The sequence below is a fragment of the Polyodon spathula genome, chromosome 12 (assembly GCF_017654505.1).
Source record: "Polyodon spathula isolate WHYD16114869_AA chromosome 12, ASM1765450v1, whole genome shotgun sequence".
NCBI classification, from domain to species: domain Eukaryota; kingdom Metazoa; phylum Chordata; class Actinopteri; order Acipenseriformes; family Polyodontidae; genus Polyodon; species Polyodon spathula.
This window is the reverse complement of record NC_054545.1, coordinates 90,238-112,500: the sequence shown is the minus strand read 5'-3', so window position 1 is coordinate 112,500 and position 22,263 is coordinate 90,238. Positions and strand designations below refer to the sequence as shown.

The 22,263-nt window shown below is 33.1% G+C and overlaps 2 protein-coding genes across 3 annotated transcripts; both read left to right on the top strand.

Annotated features, from left to right (window-relative positions):
- Positions 1-6,866: 6,866 nt before the first annotated feature.
- LOC121324037 (alpha-1-antiproteinase-like) lies at positions 6,867-10,805 on the top strand. Its single transcript, XM_041265427.1, has 4 exons — positions 6,867-7,662; positions 8,059-8,335; positions 9,459-9,606; positions 10,424-10,805. The coding sequence occupies exons 1-4, from the start codon at positions 7,008-7,010 to the stop codon at positions 10,613-10,615; spliced, it is 1,272 nt and encodes a 423-aa protein (XP_041121361.1). The 5' UTR covers positions 6,867-7,007; the 3' UTR covers positions 10,616-10,805.
- Positions 10,806-12,686: 1,881 nt separating this feature from the next.
- On the top strand, positions 12,687-17,469 carry LOC121323869 (alpha-1-antitrypsin homolog). 2 transcript variants are annotated; one of them, XM_041265167.1, is made up of 6 exons: positions 12,687-12,849; positions 14,141-14,205; positions 14,537-15,186; positions 15,764-16,034; positions 16,533-16,680; positions 16,986-17,469. In XM_041265167.1, exons 3-6 carry the CDS (start codon positions 14,541-14,543, stop codon positions 17,175-17,177), a joined length of 1,257 nt encoding a protein of 418 aa, XP_041121101.1. In that variant the 5' UTR covers positions 12,687-12,849; positions 14,141-14,205; positions 14,537-14,540; the 3' UTR covers positions 17,178-17,469. The 2 variants fall into 2 exon arrangements, with proteins under 2 accessions (XP_041121101.1, XP_041121100.1); XM_041265166.1 differs by lacking the exon at positions 14,141-14,205 and having other exon boundaries at positions 12,688-12,849.
- Positions 17,470-22,263: the final 4,794 nt, after the last annotated feature.

The following is a 22,263-nucleotide window of genomic DNA, read 5'->3' as shown; positions in this document are numbered from 1 at the left end:
TCAGCAGCTTTAATCCCATTTCTGTTATCAGCAACATTTTAAAGCAAATTCTTAAAAATGGAGCAAACGACAGTACCTTTAGTTTTCCCATTTTGTATCCATTCTATCTGTTCCACACATGCCTCTCTTCCCTCTGGAGAGTAAAGCTTATTCCCTGCATTACTGAAAATGCATCCAATCAAACAAAAAAGTAAACAACCCATTCATATATAACTTTAAAAAAGAACCAATTAACAAAACCTAATTCATTACAAAGCACCTTATCTTACTTCCTGTGTTTCTGCTAATATGGCAGGAAGTTACACTTAAAGTCAAATTTAATGTCTTTGAAATCCTCTTTTTTTCTGGGCCAACATCCTCAAGCAAACTGATCATTTATACATCAGTATTTCTAGTTTTCAAAGCATTTTTTCTTATTATATAGAAAAACAGCAAATCTATTACATTATTATACACAGCTGCCCTCTCATGGTTCTTAGAGGAATAGAGGAATAGCTGCAAAGTGTGCAAATACTGGGTTTGATGTATAACAATTCACTGAACAATCTGCAAAAAAAGAAATAATGTTAACTGCAAAATGCATACTGACATTAACAACAGTACTTTGTTTCATTTGTAAACTGGCTTTGCGGTTAATATATTTAACCCTTTCTGTGCTGCATGTTTCTCATTCAAACAAAATGTTGTTGATTTTTACAATACATTACAATTCCTAGGTGTCCATTTACTACATTTCTCCATCTGCGCTCTTGACTTCCCAATAAGAGAGACCTTTATAGTTGGTTTACATGTCCCAAAAGAAGCCACAAGAACACCAACTCCACCCCATTTGAAAGCTGATTGCCACGACTTTTGTGTAAGTGAAACAGACGCGCCTTTGCTAATACCCGAGAATGTAGGTGGTTATACATTAAGTATTACATTTCTGTATTACTGATGAAAGCAAAAGAAAACATCATTTGAAGGAAACACCAATGCATCTGACATATTCCTAATGTTTCTAGTGCAAGACCATTGATGGTTATCACTGATGGTGTGACAGACATTCTGGCATCAAAAGATTGAATGACATCTAGACGTATTCTGCAGTCAGAGACTCCTTCACAATTTTAAAGTGCTGTTTTTTTTATTAGATGTTAATGAGGTATCTCGTAGAAGTTTCAACATAACAGCACTCTTATTCAATGCCAGGAATTAACACATCCTATAGATGTTGGACAATCTCATTTTAAAACCAAAGTCGATGGCTCACATAAGAGGCTTCAAGAAGTTTCGCTTTTCTTTCTCCCCCACCACCGATTATTAAGTGCAACATAATGTGAAAGCACCAAGCTGGAGTTTTAGAGGAGACATCCAATACACATGAAAAGGATTTGCACTGCCCTTCCAAATATGCACACTTCTTATTGTAAACTGGCCATTTATTTTATGGCAATTTATATGAACCATGAACCACTCTGTAAGACTAGAACTCTTCAGCGCTTTTACTGTGGTTACACATCTATAATAATTCAAGTTTTGTTTTTCGGTATTTCACTGGCTGTCAATGAGGTTTTTGGTATTTCACTGGCTGTCACTATGAAATAAGTTGAAAGATATGTCTGTGGAAAAAGGTTTAGAAATCAATACACCACAAGCTCCTGCTCATCTAATTACAGTGATCTCTGTTGACCTGAAAAAAGCCCACAACATTGGCAGCTACCATGAACCAATCTTCTGTTGCTAAATGAGTAATCGAAAGTGAGGGCTTATATATTTTTGTAATGAGCTGACAGCATATTTCCACTCCCTGCTCGAAAGGTTACTCTAATCAACATGGTCACGCTGTTTCTTTCAGAATGACAAGTTTATAAGTAATGAGATGAGAAAACCCCCAAGTTGAAGGCCTTCCAGATGCTGAAGTGAGAAGTTTGTCTGTATGGTTCGAAGGACCCCCACACTGAATCAATGCCAGTCTAAAGTATTTCTTGAGGAATTGAAATGAATAGTTTGCTCTGCTTTGTCTAGGAACATGGTTTGGATTCATGACATGACTGTATATATCAGATGGCACTAAATCTAAATCAATTGTTAAAAGAAAAATAGACACATTTCACTAGGGCAGTAATTTAAGAGGTTTGAAATGATAAGTTATAGCATTTTTATGATGTGAGCAGACTTATTTGAATTTGATATTACATACTCTAAATCTTTCTAGCCAATTCATATTTAAGTCTGAAAGGCACATGCTTAATCAAATATCCCTAACATACCAAAACCATTTTCATGAAAAAAACTTTTTAATATGCAATATGTAAAATTATTATTAACTTTGAGCAACTTTAAACAGTTCTACTAATAAGCTTTTTTTTTGTTTTAATTTAGAGTGACCAATTATTATTTTCCTCCAATTTGGAATGGGAATTATAAAGCCTAAAGCTAGAATCACTTTTATGCCGAGCTACTGATCTGTGTGACTCATCCTATGCTCCCAGCTGCATCACTTTAACTACATGAGCTACCCGGGGACCCTAGAAAGAGCTTGTTTGAAAATTATTTCTGTAGTTGCATATAAACAAGATATATATATATATATATATATATATATATATATATATATATATATATATATATATATATATATATATATATATATATATATATATATATATATTAGTATATCCAATAGCTTCTTTCAAGAGTTCTGCCAAATTGTTTATTTATTTGGTAAACATGCCGGTCGCGACACCGGCCTTACCACCGAGTACCCTTGTAAAGCCATGACGGTTCATGACCATAAACTCATCCGAGTATGGTCATACATTGCCACATGGGTATATTTCTATAGTTCTCATACCAGTATGTAACGTGTAATGGGAAATGGAACAGCTTAAAGTATGTGTTCAGGTTCTGAAGTGTGGTAACCATCAGGTTCAGGGAATTCAATGTTTGGATTGTTCTGTTTGTATAAACCAGATTGATTTCCACTTAACCCTGTAATATATACAAAACTATCCTCCAGATAATACTCTTGCCAGTTACTACACTCGCAGGTCCTATAAACTCTCAGCAATGCAAGACAAACACTATGTAATACATTATGACATGAAACAGTGGTTTGCCACACAGGTACCCCTTTGATTTTCCATAACGACTACCAGGATATTAAAAATGGCATTTAGATTTGCCAGTGTAGGTCATCAGGTCAATGCTTTGTAACACAAGCCTAACATGAACCTCACATGAGAGGAGTCAGAAGCATTAAAACTGAATAAAAGTGAATCACCATTGCCATATACAGTACAAGTTAAAATCTATTGGTGTCTGCAAGGGTTGTTGCATTTTTAAACTAGAGCAATGTATGCTTTAGCTAAGGTTGTTCTCCAGTGAATTACACATTTGTCTAAAACATGTTTTAACTATATTTTATAACGCAATAGGTTAGATAACCTTGTTTTCTTTTAATTCAAAAAAGATTTGAATTTTATGAATTTCTAATACACATGTATGATCATAACTTAACTTCATATGGGAACTCTAACATAACAAATCACTTCTGTGGTTTTCACAGTGCACTGCCATCAAGAAATGTCTGTATCCCCAGAAGAAACACTGGAGTTCTAGTGAAATTTAATAAGGGTATTTTTTCAGGAAAAGGGGCACTATGTAAATGAATCCATAATAGGAACTTTCTGTTTTCCAAAGTTCACTTGTGCCCTGAAGCTACTGCAGTCACAGCTTTTACAACAAATTTGAAATAATCTGTATTTTGCACCGTGCATACTGCTGGTTTTTGTTGGCATACTATATTTTGACCAAAACACAATAAACTATATTTTTGTTTAGAATTTACAATTTGGAAATAGTTATAGTTGAAATGTTTATCAAGGCTGCTGTAATATGAGAATTTTCAGGTATAGGCAAAAAAGAGTCAGTCATTAATTCATTTTTAAGTCACATTATGAAATGTAGCTACTGCTTAGCATTTAAACTGGACAAAATCATGACTATTTTTTGTCATGAGTTATGACAACACCATCAACAACTCCACTTTCCAAGCTGCTTTAGTGACCATCACACCCACTGGATATTTCACCTCTTCGTTAGCCCGAAAGATATGATGAAAACATTTCTTTTTTCTGTTCAATCCTAGCTTACACCCTTATTGCTCCCCGTTTACACAGATTTGCTACATTACAAACATGTATGAGAAATCAACCAACCACTCTTAAGAATTTGTCAAAATTCCAATACCTCTTATCTTGTGCACCAATGCCATCCTGTGTATAGATAGCATGACACAATTCTAAAGAAAAACACTTTATTATGCTTAATAATAGTTCCTGAATGCGATATTGGCGTTTGAGATTTAAAACCAGTAAATATGTTATATCTAGGGTGTCTGTTATAACAGAAATCACCAGTTTGAGCACCAAAAACACTCAGAGGTGCCTTGCAGCCCTTTCACTCAAACTTCACAAGATGACATCTCTTATAGCAATACACTCTCTCAGGTGCTAATAAACAAAGAAGAATGTGCTTCTTGGCTCCTGTGCAACACAGATACAAGTAATCTACACAGATTTCCAGTGGCACTGGAAAATTTTTTAAAGTGGGAGTGCTGAAAGCCATTGATCAAATCTGTAACCACTATATATGGTGGAAGCCATGCAAAACCAAGGGGTGCTGCTGCCCCCCCAACACCCCTAGTTCCATCGCCCTTGCAGATTTCAAAGAATGGGTGTGACTTGCCTGTACTTCAGTTATAGAGTCATATTGACCCGTTAATTTACAGCTATACAGTATATTCTTTGAGGCTGAAATTGGGCTGCCATTTTTTTCAGGACATTTCCAAACACAGATCTGCAGCAAAACGATCTATATCAACTGTGCAGGGATAGTGCAGCTGAAACTATACAGCTGAGAAGGGGATGTGCTTGTATTGCCTCTGCAGATTACCTTTCAGTGAAACAAGAGTGAAGGAGGACCTCTGTTAATTCATTTTTTAAATGGTAAAATGGTGTGTTTATGTCCCTTAAATGAATCTCAGTCAAATCGTCAAAGTGCGTATTAATTCCTAATTCCTATAAAATAAACAGTGTTTTCTAACCCTAGTTATAGTTGGTAAAAGTTCCAGGCTTGAAAGATAGGTATCAGCAGGGGCCAGTTTTTCAAAATTTGTAATCTGGATTACAGTGATCTGGATTTTGTAATCCTGTATTTTGTGATTGAGATTACTTTTATCTGTTTTTTCAGAAAATGTCCCTGCTGGATTACATTTATCCAGAACAAATAATTACAATTACAATTTTTTTTTTTTTTTTAAAGTAATTTCGCTCACAAAATATAGTATTAGAAAATACGTATTACTGTTATCCAGATTACAAGTTTTGAAAAACCAGCCCCAGGTAACATCAGGTAGATTTATTTTATGTTACTGTATTGCATTGTGACCACTAGATGGCAGTGTATAGTAGCTGCTGAGACATCTAAACAGTCCTGTATTCTAATTCTGATGACTCAGGTTCAGTTTTAAAATTCAAGAGATGTGATGGCTTTACATATGAGGCCATTTCCACCAACAAGCTAGAAGTTCCATTACCTGAACTTGATTGACAATTACTCGCAGGCAATAGTATGTTTGCCTGGGATTTTTGCCTGTATAATCGCAAGGGCACTATATTAAACAGAAATCTAAAAGCTGAAGAAAGACAAATGATCCCTTTCAGTTTAAAAAATAAATACATTTTCAGTGATGTGCTGTCTGTAATTTGTAGGTTTAATAACCAGTAAAAGGAAATTTATTTCTGAGTATACTTATTCTTTCTCACAGTTTTGAGACTGTTATGAATTTGGTCAAGGAGATTTTCTAAATAAAACAAAAAGAAAAACGACTTTTCTTTTGCGTGAAAACATACTTTTGGGCATCCAAGAAACAGTTTAAATATATTATTGTAAAGTGTAGGGTTATTGTACCAGTAATTGTTAATGACCAGTAAAAGCAATAAAATAAACCAAGGGTCAAATTTGTAACATTACTGTCATATGTTAATCTAGATTGTTGTTTTTTAAATGTAACTGCATTATTTTTATCCAGCGAAAATAATTAACATAAAAAAGTTAAACATTTAGTGTAATTTGAATTATAATAATGGTGTATGTTTATTGCTAACCTCAAAGTGCAGACAGCTTAACATTTCATCCTCTTTTACTTTAGTTCGAGAGTGCTTGAATTACATTATCTAACTCTTTAGGAATTATGAAAGCATTAGAAAAAGCATTTCATAACCAGGGTAATTTATACTAAAATGAAAATGAAATCTGTTATATAAGTGATATAAATTGCATGATGAGGAGAATGTATTCTGAAGTCCTGCAACCTGGGCTGGGATCAAAACGTTGACAAGCTGCAAATCACACTTAAAAAAACAGTTTTTTTTATAGCATTTTCTTTTATTTTTTTTTAAGTATCTTATTTCTTCTACTCATAAAAATAAAACACTTTTAAATATAGTTTTGTTAAGTGCGATTAGCGGCTTGTCAAAGTTTTGATTTGGCCCCAGCCCTGGAGTGTTCTACTGAACTGCAATGCATCACCATCCATAGGAAGGCCTGGGAACCCGAAAACTATTTCTTCTTGTAGTTAACTTTATTCAATAATTTAGTTATCTGATAGTTTTCAGTACTAGTTGTTATTTGTTTTGTTATGTGACACTTTTTAAAAGCTTATAAATGTATATAGACGCACCATTATTAGAAAAACCAATCCTAGGGTATTTAAAAGAAGTATGATTGAGAGTTAGATTGGTACAGCACACAACCCCCGTCTTTCCAAACATCAAACAGAACATTTTTATGACAACATCAGGAGAGATCACATGCTCAATTTTGTTTGGAATGGCTCGTATACTTGTTCATTGACACTGATCAAAAAAGTTATTTGAACAACAGAAACTGGCAATAGGGCAACACTGAAAGACTGTCAAGAAAAGCTTTGTAGAATAGTGACCAAAATCAAAAGAAGAATAATGAATCTTTTTCTCATGACAATGTTAATATGTGCGATGGCTATTCAGCAAACAGAAGGCATCAGAAAAAACATAAAGAGGGACATAGAAAGCAAGTTTCAAATGGGCTCAGAAGTACACCAAGAAAACAGAAAAGAAGGTCTGACTGAAGAGAGCTCCTCGTTATTTACACGTTTCACTTTTCGCCTGTACAATAAGATAGCTCTGCAGAGTTCCACAGATAACATCTTCTTTTCTCCATTTAGTATCACCACTGCCTTGGCTTTGCTGTACTCAGGGGCAAGATCAACTACCCAGGAAGAGCTCATTGATGCATTTGGTCTGGCTAATAGGAACGAAAGTGAAGTAAACAAAATACATGTTCTTATTGGGGACCTGCTGAAGATCCTAACAAAAGAAAAAAGTGATTTCCAGTTATCAACAGGAAACTTACTCCACATAGACAAGTCTCTCACGGTTTCACAGAAGTTTATCAATGATAGTGCACATTATTACAAAGCAGAAGTGTTCCCTGTGGATTTTTCTAAACCTCGGCAAGCCAAGCAGACAATAAATGATATTATAGAAAAGGAAACTAAAGGAAAAATCAAAGAACTCTTTGAAGAGATTGATCCTTCAGCTAAATTAATACTGACCAACTACATTTACTTTAAAGGTAAGGTTCTCCACTTCTTTGGCCTGTAATGAATCCGTTCATATCAAAATACAAATTTACTGGAAAAAAACTAATGCAGTATAATGTATAATGCAGTTTGATCAAATGTAGATGTGGGGAATATATATATATATATATATATATATATATATATATATATATATATTCCCCACATCTACATTTGATCAAACTGCATTATACAGAATTGTTCTATTGTATTCTCACCTGTTTCAGTGCTAGTTAAATGCCAGTTTGCTCATGTATATGCTATAAATATTTAAATTATTGTTGCATTTTTTATTGTACTATTACAAAGACAATATCCATTTGAAAAAAAAAAAGTAAAGAAATCAAAGCTTTAGTCACCTGCCTTAATCTTTGAGTTTTATATTTTAGGTAAATGGAAGTATGCCTTTGACCCAAAACACACAAGAGACTGGACATTTCATGTGGACGAAACAAAGTCTGTTGAAGTTCCAATGATGTTCAGAGACGACACTGAAGAGTTTGAGATGCTCTATGATACGAAGTGTTCTACCACAGTATTACAACTTCCTTACATAGGGAAGGCATCCATGCTGCTCCTTCTGCCAGAGAAGGGAGAACTTGCGAAACTTGAAAAAAGTCTCTCGCCTAAAAAGTTTAAATTCTGGCTCAACAACTTGAAAAAGGGGTACTTTCATATTTTATTTATTTAAATTTAGTTTATGTAGCCTTATTCCTGTTCTTTCAATCTAAAATTAAAAAAAAAATAGTATAAATACATTTTATATACCTAGTTTCAGTGTGTTTGTGTGTGCTGTTGTATTTGTAATGTATGTGTTAAGGATTTTGTTAAATGTGTAAATCTGACATTATAAGCATACAGTAGCTATTGAAATATCTTTTTCTCAAATTGTCCTTATTAAACCATGAGACATGACATAAGAACATAAGAAGAACATAAGAAATTCAAGAAAGAGAAAAGGCCGTTCAGCCCACCTGTGCTCTCTTGCTTTGGTGCCAGTGTGGTCCGTTAGGAGAGGAAAAACTAAAAAACCCTAACTAGGTTAGTAGGAGAAATGAAACCTCTGGGAATCCATGACTAGATGGGACCACCCTTCCTCCAGGTAGCTAGCTAAAGGTCTTATTGTGGTCACAGAGAGGGTTATACAATATTGTTCATGACAGCATCTAATCTTTTATTGAAGGATCCGATACTCTGCTTCAGCAACTCTGTCCGGTAGCCTGTTTCGATGGTTCACCACCCTATCTGTGAAAAAAGCTCCTTGTCCCCGGTTCTGTTCTGTGTCCTGTTAAAAAGTAATTCTCAGCAGTTACTTTGCTAAAACCCTTGAGAATGTTAAACACCTCTATTAAGTCACCTCTGACTCTTCTTTCCAGGTTATATAGATTCAGCTCTTTCAGTCTATCTTCATATGACATGCCTTTTTACCCTGTTATGAATTTGTTTTTTTTTTTTATTTTTTTTTTTTTTTTTTTCCCCCCCCTTTTTTTTTTTTTTTTTTTTTTTTTTTTTTTTTTTTTTTTTTTTTTTTTTTTTTTTTTTTTTTTTTTTTTTTTTTTTTTTTTTTTTTTTTTTTTTTTTTTTTTTTTTATATACTGTCTTACATAGATAGGAAATGTTTTTTTTTTTTTTTTTTTTTTTTTTTTTTTTTTTTTAATATTTCCTTTAAAAGTGTGATGATGAGGTTACTAAGAACGTTCCAGGCCAACCACATCATGTTATGGTCCTGCAAATATTTAAACAAGACAGAACAATGGTGTCAAATTTGTGTATTTTCTTCTGTTTGCAGATCTGCAGAGATTCGTTTTCCAAAGTTATCAATGGAAAAAAAGTATGATGTAAAAAGCATCTTAAGGAAAATGGGAATTCAATCTCTATTTACAAATGCTGCTGATTTTTCTGGTATTACTGATGAGGGAAATCTTAAAGTGTCGGAGGTGAGAGTCAAATTCTGCTGCTGCTGGGCCGTACACCATAAAACAAGTGTTGACACTTTAATGAATATCCTGGTAATGCTTGCATTTTTGGTAAATGTCTAAATTATAGTCTAAAACAAGAAAAAAATAATTGCTAAAATATCTTTATTATCAGTTCCGTAAGATTTATAATTAATTCTTAAACCTCTGGTCTTGACATTTAATTTACAACAGGCTCAGAATTATATGGATTAATAATAAAAAATAATAATAAAAAGCTATTACCAAATAGAGGAATTGTAATAGCTGCACAACACATGTAAAACATTTTTTGTGTAGTTGTACCCTTATAACATTTTACACTGTTTATTTCTAGCTGTTTGAGGTAAGTTACAGCATAGTTAATTTTTCATAACACAGGAGACCTCCATACACCTGTTTCCTACTTACCAACAAACACAAAATGTTTTAGTTATTACTGTACATTAATTGTTATTCATTATTACAAACAACACAAACACAATATCTAACTTGCCTTGTTCTATGTGATATTTAGCCACTGTTGGAGTTTAGGAAGACTTCTGAACAGCCAACATTTTATACAACTTACCTCCCTACCCATTTGTAAAAGCCATTATTATTATTATTGTTTATTATTATTATTATTATTATTATTATTTATTATTATTATTATTATTTATTATTATTATGATTATTAGTCATTTAGCAGATGCTTTTATCCAAAGCAACTTACAGAGACTATGTGGTGAACTATGCAGAGTCACTTACTATGGAACTATACAGGACTGGTAACTGTTTGAGCCTTTTCTCATAACAGGTTGTTCATAAAGCTGTACTAAAGGTTGATGAATCCAAGACTGAGGCTGCTGCTGGCACTGGCATAGAGGTTGTGTTTTATTCCATGCCCGCTCAAATAATATTTAATAGACCTTTCATACTGATGATCTATGAAGAACACACCGGAAAAGTACTTTTTATGGGAAGAGTAATTGATCCCACAAAGAAATAACATGTGTATGAAAATAAACAAGGTATATATTAGTTTAGTGGTAGCAAGTAGGATTTGAATACGTGAATGTAAGTCTTCCCTCAGTATAAAACTGCCAGCTAACTAGTAGTAATTCATTAAAAAAAAAAAAAAATTCTATGATTAAGCAGACCTTATTATTTGAAGTTTGTTAATAAAATGCTTTAAAGAATTGGTGTTTGATCATTCTAAATTAATGTTTCTTTTCAGACTTTCTCACTGGCAGACTCAAAGATTAATATGTTTTTACAATTTAGTGTTAATAAACTAATACCGCTTTACACAAGTATGTAGGGATAACAAGAAAATATATTTTATCATTTTCCAAAGCAGTCATGGAGAAAGAAGTCCTGACTATGAGGAAGGAACTAGTTTGTTAACTTTCATTTAAAAATCAATTTTTTCTAACATCTCAGTTTAATGTTCATCTTTTAATTGCAATGATGTCTGGAAATGCACAGTGAGCATCACTAAGGTCTACAATAGGGCCTAATCCATCAAGAACCAATGACAGGTAGAGTCTCCAAAGAATGTGCCATTGACTCGCTAATCCAAACCCAGGTAAAACTGTAATCCAAACCAAGTAATCATATAAATGCTGAAAGCCTCAGTGGAAACATACAGATTCATTTCAATATTACTACAAACAGTATGATAGTCATCATTGTAAAGTAACTGTGTGAGAAAAAGGTTTAAGGGCAGGATAAAAATGCCAACTGAGTGTTACCAAGGTTTTTTTAATTATTACTTTTTTTTTTTTTACTGATTTTTAAAATGAATTATCTACTACATAGTCTACAAAGAATATAGACTGAGTCAAAATGTGCCATCCCAAAATAAATTTACATTAATTTATTGTTCAACTGTGGTGCTTATAAAAAAAAAACACATCCTCTCTTAATAAACATTTACATTTTTATTATATAGGTAGGAGATTTCTATTTTAGGGATCGCATAGCAAGGTATAGTTATACAATCAAATAAAATAAATGGATCCTTGGTCAATTCCATCACCCACCAGGGGTATTAATTACACAAGTTTAACAGAGGAACTGTTATGCTAGGTATAGCCATGAACATATTAAAACCTTAATCCTTCTGTTGTAAAGGCTGTTGTAAAAGTGATTCACCTTTAGAAATGACAGCTATTTAGTTATACAACCGCTGCACAAGAGATTTGGGTATTTTATTATATAACTAGAATTACCTCACAAAGCTTTCAGTTTCTGGGAGTGAAATGGACTGGAACAGCAACATCAAGAGGGCTGACAAAAAGGTTACCCCCCCCCCCCCACCCCCCCCCCCCCCACAAAAACACACACACATGCACACTATAAAAAATAAATCAATAATAATTTTAAAAAATTGCTTGCACAAACTGGAGCCACTATTACAGGAACTCAAGGGTTGAAATGCATGCTTTTGTTTGTCACCTTATCGTTTTTCCAGAGAGTAAACAAAGAATGAACCATAGGTTCTTGTTTTGACTCGAGGGGAAATGATCAGCTTAGAAACCAAGGAGATCTTTAACCTTTACAGTACATTATGCTTTAGAATAACAAAACTCACACTGTTGCTGTGTCATTGTGTATTCAACTATTTATCCAAGAGAAACAATATGTTAAATTGTTTTACTAAACCATTATCTAAATAAAAAAACATCCTCTTGTGATGAATGTGTAAATCGAGAGACCAAACAAAATTAGATAACACACAGGCAAATAAGACATTTTAGTATGATGATAAACGTAGTTTAAAAGCTATTTCACATCCCACAGTGTGAATACTCAAATTGACTAAACCTTGGAACAGGTTATATTACCAGTGGAACACGGAAGTCTCTCTTGTGTACAAATTTTAGCATGGCTTTCTGCTGACGTGGCAGGTGACGTTCAAATTCTTTCTTTGAGCACTCTGCTTTTTTTTAATCGCTCTAAAAAAGAAAATAAAAGAAAGATGTGCTATGCAGTAAAATGGAAATAAACAAAAAAGTAAAACCCAGTTTAATGTGATATAACTAAATAACTGATTAACCAAGCAACACACAAAGAGCACAGGTGATCAGGTAAGCAAACACAAAAGAACCTTACTCTGCAACACAAGCTCAGAGGTTGTCAGCTAGTTAATGGTTAAGGAGGGACTCTTCTACCTTGTGGGCTTATAAATTGACAAAAGAAACAAGAAGAATAGTCTGGGCAAGGAGATAAATTTAACTGGTAAGTATATATTTTTCTCTTGTTTTATAAATGCATGTCTGTTATTTTTCATTTATAGTTTTTGCCAACAGGGAATCTACAGTGTTATATATATATATATATATATATATATATATATATATATATATATATATATATATATATATATATATATATATATATATATATATATATATATATCACTCTGAAATGTGAGGGGGTATAAATCATAAATCAAAAAACTAACACGAGAAGCAGATAAAGTTCTGTCTTGCAAAGCTACATCTATAATTATAAGGACATCTGACGTGTAGTTTTATGAAATTTAGAATTGTCCCAGAACAACATTTTCTAAGTGATATCTCACTCTTCTAGAATTAAAGCACAATATTTATAAATATAGGCCTCCTTTGAGAAATATGTTACGTATAAAATATTTTGTTTAATCTTCATATCTTTATTGCGAACTTCGGACTAAATTGCTGTTGATTAACAAAATAGTGTGGGTAGCTAAAACTCAGCTTTTCAACAGAATACAACTGTTGTGTATGGGAACTTCTGTGGACTTTACCTTACATAACAGATTGACAGAATGGATACAATCTTTTACACTGCAAACTCCTGCTTATATCTCCTGGTGGAGCATTTCTAGCTCTCAATTAGCTACTTACCAGTTCATATATAATGAACAACACAGCAGATTCTTTTTTTCACCAGAATTATCTATCATTAATTGGTGTTTACTTTGAATCTGTTAGGAATTCAATTGGATGACATCCAGCTGTCTTACACAAACAATAATGCTCAGTCCCTTTGGTGACTGATCAATTCCTGTTGTAGTTAAATATGTAGTTAATTGTGTCATTGGTAGGGTGACCAGATTTTCAAAGCTCAAAACTGGAACACATTATGAATAAGTGATAGGACTTATTAAACCATTTAAATATAGGCTATTTAATGGTCGTTTAAATAGCCTATGTTTTGGCTTTTTTTTTTTTTTTTTTTTTTTTTTTTTTCTCACTGTGTCAGGATGGCTGTATTTTTATTGACGGTGATGTGGTTTAACCTGGTAGATTTGGATGCTTGTAACCTCTTGCTGCTCTGCCTACTATTGTCTAGGCTAAATCCTGCCAGAACTGAACAGCTACAAAATTACGGTACAACACAATTGCAGATTCATATTGAATATAAACTAAATAAAATCGCATGGCGCACTGAGGAATAAGTATGTATGTCTGTCTTAATCACTTCATAAAAATAATGTTCTTGATTACCTAGTATCTTTTTTAATTGTATTTTGTTTTCACTGCAGGTGCCATAAACTAAGTTATATAGAGAGCGGTTGTTTACGTTTTGTAGAGGGTCGCACTACAGCAAGTGGGTGAAAACCAGAACTTTTTAAAGATTTTCAGAAAAATGCCAGCACCAGGACTTTTAATGGAAAACCGGGACTATCCCGGGTAAACCGGGACATCTGGTCACCCTACTCATAGATATGTAAAATACAGCATTATCAATTTGTCTTTTGGATATAACTTTGACAAAGGTTTCTTTTAATAGTAATACATACATTTTACCATTGAGTGTTTCATAGATAAGTATTTACTTTGTAAAATGTCATACCTAAAATGCAGCATTATTTGATTTTGTTTTTGCTAAGTCATATACTAATCCAAGAATAACTATTCCATTTCTTATTTATTCATAGAAACATGGGGAAGGTTTTTGGCCTATGTTTATTAGGGATTCTGCTCTGTTGTGGTGTCCAGTGTGACCATCCCTCTAAAGATCACCACCATCACATTCATGACACGGATCACCAGCATGAGGAGAGTGAGCTGGAGTGCTGGAAGTTAATACCTGCAAACTCTGACTTTGCATTCAGTTTATACAAGCAACTGAACTCCCTGCCAGATGGCGAGTCCAGAAACATCTTCTATTCCCCTTTGAGCATTTCTACTGCCCTTTCTGTGATGGCACTGGGTGCAAAGGGTACCACTCATGATCAGCTTTTTGAAACCCTTGGATTCAGCCCTTCTGGTCTCAATGAAACTGAAGTTAATCATGCCTTTGAACATCTGTTTCACATGCTCAGTCATAAAAATAACGAGCTTCAGATGGAAGCTGGGAATGTTGTCTACCTGCAGGAAGGGTTCAAGCCAAATCTCACATTTTTGAAAGACGCCCAACACTTTTATGACACAAAGGGCTACACAGTCAACTTTCAGAAACCTGACGTTGCAAAAGAGGAGATAAATAAGTATATAGCATTGAAGACCCATGGCAAAATCGTTGACTTAATCAAAGACCTAGATCCTACAGCTGTGATGGTTCTTGTGAACTACATGTTCTTCAGAGGCAAGTTTTAATACCATGGTACTGTCATGTTCTATAATAACGGTTTCTTTTCACAATGCTTTGTTTAAATAGTTCAATGATAGGTAAATTAACATAAGAGAGTGCTTGAAATACCAGAAACCAGCAGAAACTTCTCATCTATAGGATAGACGATGTTGCTAGTGCAAATATGCTATTAAAAAACAAAACAAACAAACAAAAAAAAAACCTTATACCGCTTTAAGGAACCCAACAACAATCTAGATCATTTTCATTAATATACAATTGTACTGCATTCCTCTAAATACATAGATATATGAAAATACTTTGAAAGTATGATACTTAAGTATACATCAAAGTGAAAATTAAAAAGCTGAAACCTTTACTGCTGTTTATAACCAAACCTTTGATAAGCAACATTTTTCAAAATATTCTTTAATTCAAAGACTCTTACAGCAACTGAAAATAGTTTTTTTTTTTCTTTTTTGAAGTAAATTTTACAGCAAATACACACAATACCCTTGATAGGGCAATACTTAAAAAATACACTATTTTCATTAATTTCAGGACTTTAATCTGTATTGAATTACATTCTCAGGGAAATGGGTAAAGCCTTTTGATCCCAAATATACAAAGGAAGATGTCTTCCATGTGAACGAGGGCACAACAGTCCCAGTTGAGATGATGATTCGAAGTGGCAGATTTGACTATTACTATGATGAAGAAAACTCTACTTCCATATTGATGCTACCCTACAAAGGAGATGCATCACTGATGCTTATCTTGCCTGATGAAGGAAAGCTTAAGGAAGTGGAAGAGATGTTGAGTAAGGACAAGATTAAAAAATGGCATGATTCACTATTCTATAGGTAAGTTGGAGGACATTAAACATGTACAATCCATAACCTTCATTATATATATATATATATATATATATATATATATATATATATATATATATATATATATATATATATTATATATATATATTCTTCTGAAGAAGATTCTACGGAAGAATTCGGAGGGCTTTACGGTCAATTCTCCGGTAGAGATTTCCCTACGGTTATTATTTATTCTTATAATATTGCAATGACCCACACTGAATCAATAATAATGTGAGCAGAGAGGAGGCATTTGTGTTTGTGTAAAGCAGGTGTACTTAATTCAATAACTAAGATTGGAAGAAATCCCTTTTAATTAGGTCATTAAAGATTACCTGTTTAATTCAAATAATGAAGGCAAATATTTAATACATTTCCTGTCTTTGAGTCAGGTTATTATTCAGTTAAATGAGTCTTTTATCTTTATTGTGTGAGATAGTGAACTGGAAGGAAGCAAACAGCAATTTTTTTAAATTTATTTTCCAGCTCTGTGGACGTGTACCTACCCAAATTCTCAGTTTCTGCATCCTATTCACTCAAAGAAATACTGGAAACCATGGGTATCATCAATGCGTTTAGTGATAACGCAGACTTTTCCAGAATTACAGAAGAGATTAAACTGAAATTGTCCAAGGTAAAGTTATCTCTGTGGCCTTATGTCTTCTATGAATATACAATATAACACAATGGCACATTGTATCTATAAAATGTACAGATGAAGGATATATTTAATTATAACATGTGTATAGCTCATGAAAATTTGTTTTACAGTGGGCTAAAAGTGTATTCTGTTTTTTTCTTTTTTTCAAAGCGCTGTTTAATCTATGAGAATACATTAATTATTAAAAAAAAAAAAAAAACAGCTCTTAAAAAGAAAAGGTTTGGGAATAGGGCCCAACTGAAGAGAACATGGAACAGTGTCTTTTTTGTTGTTTGCAGGCTACTCACAAAGCAGTGCTAGATGTTGATGAGAAGGGAACCGAAGCAGGAGCTGCCACTTTCATTGAGGTTATGCCAATGTCAATACCTCCAGTTGTGAAATTCAACCGACCCTTCATCTTGTTGATTGTCGAAAAAACCACCAAGAGTATCCTCTTCATGGGGAAAATAATGAATCCCTCTCTAAAGTAAATATGTGTCAGCAGTGCCACTTTTACAACGAATACACAATGGAAAAAATGTAATGTTGTTATCTTTAAATGTAGTTAAAGTACATGTATTACACTTACTGTACTGTTAATAGGTATAAAAGCAGTGAAATCTCTCCTCTAAAATTCACATACATGCATTATTATAATTTATCTTTAGTTATTTTTGCAGTGGCAAAATAAATATTCTAGTCTGTTCTTGCATAAAAATAAAATTTTAATATGTAAACTCCTAGTCATTGTATAATGCAATAAAATAACAATTACAAACCAGAGACTCAATTTGTTTGTGTTTTTTTCACTGTACAGTATCCGGTATGAAGTTAACATGCAGGTGAACCCTCTTTTGAAATGTGTATTTAGCTTTTCTTTAGTATAGTCCCTATGCAGGGAAATGTGCACCATCAATATTTCAGAGAGGATACCATGATAAAACAATAGATAACCTCTACATATGATTGATGGCGGGTACATGGAATTCCGACAACAACTTGTCAAGCATCAACTGCTAGGATACAAAAAACATCAGCAGTCATTCTTATTGAAGTGTTTTTCTGCTTGCAGAATGATTTTTTTTTTTTTTAATTCAGTTGTTTTCTGTATATGTATGGTATGATTTTTTTCTATGCTTATTCCAAGATTAATGTGACAGTTCTAATGTAAATAAATAGCCTGCAGAAGGTTCCTCACCTTAGTACCTCCTTTACTATATATTGTAGTTCACTGTATAAGCTACTTCCCTACATCCTCTACTTATGCCAATACCCAGCTCATATATGAACCTGCAACAATTAATTTAAATTCATGTTTACTACAAGTTGTCAATAACATCTTTGTGTTTGATGAACTTTGCAGAATAAAAAGTCACGCACATATAGTCACACGCTGCCAGACCTGAAATACTCTTTACAGTCTAAACCTATATTTTTATTCTCATATGTAATACATCCTTAATGACAGGAAAATAGATATCGATAATAATTTCCATATCACGATATCGTCGAATAAAAAAAAATAAAAATAAAATAAAATATATATATAAATCTTTTTAAACCCACATGACTTTACATATAGAGTGACAAAAAACAACAGCATCGATATAATTAAGTTAACTAATGTATTGCAAGACACAACTGATTATCCCATATCGGACCAGACAGATTGTTAAAATGACAATGGATGCAAATTAATTGAACAATGGCAGGTGGGAAGATGAAAATAATGCAGTTATATTACCAAGGGAAAGTAATTTGCTTTGGCAGCTGTATGTGTATATATATATATATATATATATATATATATATATATATATATATATATATATATATATATATATATATATATATATATATATACCTCCCGTTAATACGCATGCGTGTACAAAATTTAATTAGTGGAATTATGCAAAATCGTGTTGTGTAGTACATGTTTAAAATATTCACCACATGTACTCGTTTGGACCAATCAGAGCACAGAAATGACTATGGGTACCAATTTTAATTGGTGCGTGTTCTAAAAGAATGAGCTACATGTTTCCTACGTTAATGGAAGGCCATCCGGGTCAAAAAACGTGTTATTTAGTATGCAAAAAATGTACTGTCAGTATGCGTTTCAAATATGTAGTATACTTTCTCATTTGACTTTAGTAAGTGTTGTAATTCTTACTACAACGCATACTAATTTGGCCAATCAGATTGCTGAAAATGAAATGAGAACCAACCAAAGAAAACAGTACGTGTAATAAATATTCCAATGAAAAGTCGTCTTACACTTGCCATTTTTCTCCAGTTCCTGGTGATATATGGACTTGGCATTGGGTAAGTGTAGTGAAAGATGGCATAGATCCGAAACCTCAGAGACAAGCATCAACCAGCAGTTTCAGAGCCTTAGAAATCGCTGAACAAAAACAAAAACAGAACTGGAACTTTACACCACACTCTTAACGTATGCAGCTTCCTATTCTTCTTCATGGGCCTAAAATAGCAGGCTCTTATGCTGATTTCTTATGTCATCTTGTCTTTATTTGACACTATAAACACGTAGCAGAAAAAAAATGATTGGCTAATGTAATTATAATGACACACAAACAGTATATGCTAACTGAAACAGTTTAATGGAGTAATGCTGAAACTAATTACACATTTTTAAAAAGATAGGTACAATTTAAATAAATAAATAAATTACAATGTAACACATTGTAGCTATGTTATTTGCATGCTGCAGAAGCACCATTGGCCGTCTGTTTTGCATATTTTGAGATATGTGCATGCTTCAACGGTTCATTACTTATTTTAGAATGTGAACTTTCGGTATTATAAATGAGATGTACTTTCATAGCATCAAAACATATCTCAAAATAATGAAAAATTCAGTGTGACACAGTGGTTAATACTTTTGAGGTTTAGTGAGTCAACATGTACCCACAAGCAGCCGACGATTCAATTACTTTCGGTTTGCCATAAGTCTGTGAGCAGTGAAGACAAGTATAGAAATATTTTGGTTTTGAGGTGGCTGATGATGGAATAGTAATATAACAAGACCTTGTTTTTCTCCATGGATATTGTGAAGGAAAAAGCACCACTAAGTTAAAGTAAGTTATTGCTTTTCATATGTAAATATCAGTTAATGTCTATATATTGCAGTTGTGTTGTTATATTTCTGTGTTTTGGAAGCCTTCTATATTATCGATATCAATATTGAAATACATGCGCCTTATTAAACTAGTCTTTTAAATCCATGTCTACTTCCATTACCACTTATCCTCTTACTGAACTCATCTACAGTACATGTTGGGTTTCCTTATTCTTCTTTAAGTCCAGCAAACACAAGGAATCATGCTTCCATGACTTTTTCAGAAACAAAAAAAATCACCCACTAAATTAACCAAACCAGAGATAAACAACTCCAACATTTCGTTTAGCGGCTTGACAGTAGTCTTTTCTCATTTGTCTAGAATTGCAATTAGTCTTTTTTTTCTCTAAAATAAACATGCTGATAATAATTTGGAGTACAGAGCTGTGAGAACATGGCCCTTGATTTTCCAGAAACAAACAAAAAAAATTCCACTACAGGCTTGTGATCCTCAAAAAGTGGTCCTCAAAATGAAGTCTTCATGTCTAAAATACAAAAGTGCACAGTGTCTGATCCATAAGCAAAAGTTTTGAACTGGCGTGATGTGTAAATTAATGAAACCCATTTGTCTAAAATGTAGGATGTATTCTTTAAACAGATGGGAACATCCTTGTACCTTCAATCCCAAAAAACAGGTTATCAGTAAAGGCAAGAAAAACAAATATGTATTCAATCTATGAGCGTCCATGGTCCAGAAAAACAAGAACACGTTTTGGGCGAAGTTCCATTTCTCATTGATCCAGCCCTTTTCATGAATGCCAGAAACATGTTGCAGTGATTGCTAAAAATTATTGTGTTCCAAGGTCATACCAAATATATCAGTTAAAATTAATCAGTGGCTGTATACAAACATTATTGCTATTAAGTTTGTAAACATTTTGCAGTTTGCATGTAATTTGGACAGACAACTACACTAGAAATGTGACAGTTGTTTGATTATTCAATGCCATGGCTTTTATTTTGCGAGTATTAATTAAACATTCTTTGATTGATGAATTGCCCAGATGGCCTGTTTGGAGCCTCACATGCAGTAGCTGGCTACTCAATGATGCTTTATTGCACATTGTTAAACTAAAGCTCTTCCATTTGCATTTGTTTTGTATCTAAAGAAAGAAATGTAGTGTCTTGCTTTTTAAAAATAGAATAGTTATAATAGTAACTTTGTATGCTGTGTATGCACATGCATGTTTTCAGTTGTATCGCAGGCTTTTGTCTGCACAGATTACACATGTATTTGGCTTTTGAATAGCAAAGTGTTCTCAATGCATTTATTATTATTCCTGCTGTTTGATTAGGAAATTGGGTGCTGATTGCACTTCTGCTGTACACTACTTATTGAAACATGAGGCACTCTTGTGCTTTATCAGGACTTTATCGTAGACTGTAGAACACAACACATTTTCAGCAGATTTTGAATGTCATGCAATGGGTTAAGGAATGATTCATTAAATATAATGTTATGTATCGAGTAGAAAAGCATCCCACATGGTCTAGACAAACAGGTTGCCATGACTACCATCTCATTTCATTTTATAAAACTTCTTGTTGAAACCAATGTATTTAATTGTAGATTGTTTATTGTAGGTTCTGTTTGATTAGTCTGCCAGTGGCCTTTCTTGGCCCACTTTTCTAAGAATGTTCTCCCTATCATTGGATTATGATATTTATATATTTTAATGGAATCATGACCCTATATATATATATATATATTATATATATATATATATATATTATAGTAATATATATATATATATATATATATATATATATGTATGTTAGAAGGTCATGGAGGAAGTAAGATTGTTCTTCCTATCATCGAATTACTAATTGACAGCGTGACCCTATGTATGTTAGAAGGTCATGGAGGAAGTAAGATTGTTCTTCCTATCATCGAATTACTAATTGACAGCGTGACCCTATGTATGTTAGAAGGTCATGGAGGAAGTAAAATTGTTCTTCCTATCATTGAATTACTAATTGACAGTGTGACCCTATGTATGTTAGAAGGTCATGGAAGAAGTTGAGTCAATTATTGTTTATCTTACCAGCACTATTTGTCCTTCGAATGTTGCAAAATACTTTGAAAATCAGAGGTTGCCTTTACATGTCAATGGTTAACAAAACAAAATATTCAAGTGCAAAAGCATGAATACCATACCATTGATTATTTTACTATTTCTTCTGCAGTGAAAATCTCCACTTTTAACCATTTAAAAAAAAAATAAATAATAATAATAAAATAATAAAAACATATTTTTTTATTTTCTTACACTTGGCTGGTCCTCTATAAGTCTGTCTTTGGGCTGTCAGTACATTTTAATAAATGTTCACATCATTAGACAGCTCCCTCTAGTATCAGCACCTTTCTATCTTAATAACCACTATTTGTTTTATTTATCTTTGTTCGAAATACCATTGCCTTCCCCTTTTCACTTAAT

Bases quoted from the DNA above. Each gene is read 5' to 3' on its own strand.
- LOC121324037 (XM_041265427.1), top strand. From the start codon at position 7,008: ATGAATCTTTTTCTCATGACAATGTTAATATGTGCGATGGCTATTCAG. The intron at 8,336-9,458 runs GTACTTTCATAT...TTCTGTTTGCAG, and splicing joins CTCAACAACTTGAAAAAGGG to ATCTGCAGAGATTCGTTTTC. The intron at 9,607-10,423 runs GTGAGAGTCAAA...TTCTCATAACAG, and splicing joins GAAATCTTAAAGTGTCGGAG to GTTGTTCATAAAGCTGTACT.
- LOC121323869 (XM_041265167.1), top strand. From the start codon at position 14,541: ATGGGGAAGGTTTTTGGCCTATGTTTATTAGGGATTCTGCTCTGTTGT. The intron at 15,187-15,763 runs GCAAGTTTTAAT...TTACATTCTCAG, and splicing joins GAACTACATGTTCTTCAGAG to GGAAATGGGTAAAGCCTTTT. The intron at 16,681-16,985 runs GTAAAGTTATCT...TGTTGTTTGCAG, and splicing joins TTAAACTGAAATTGTCCAAG to GCTACTCACAAAGCAGTGCT.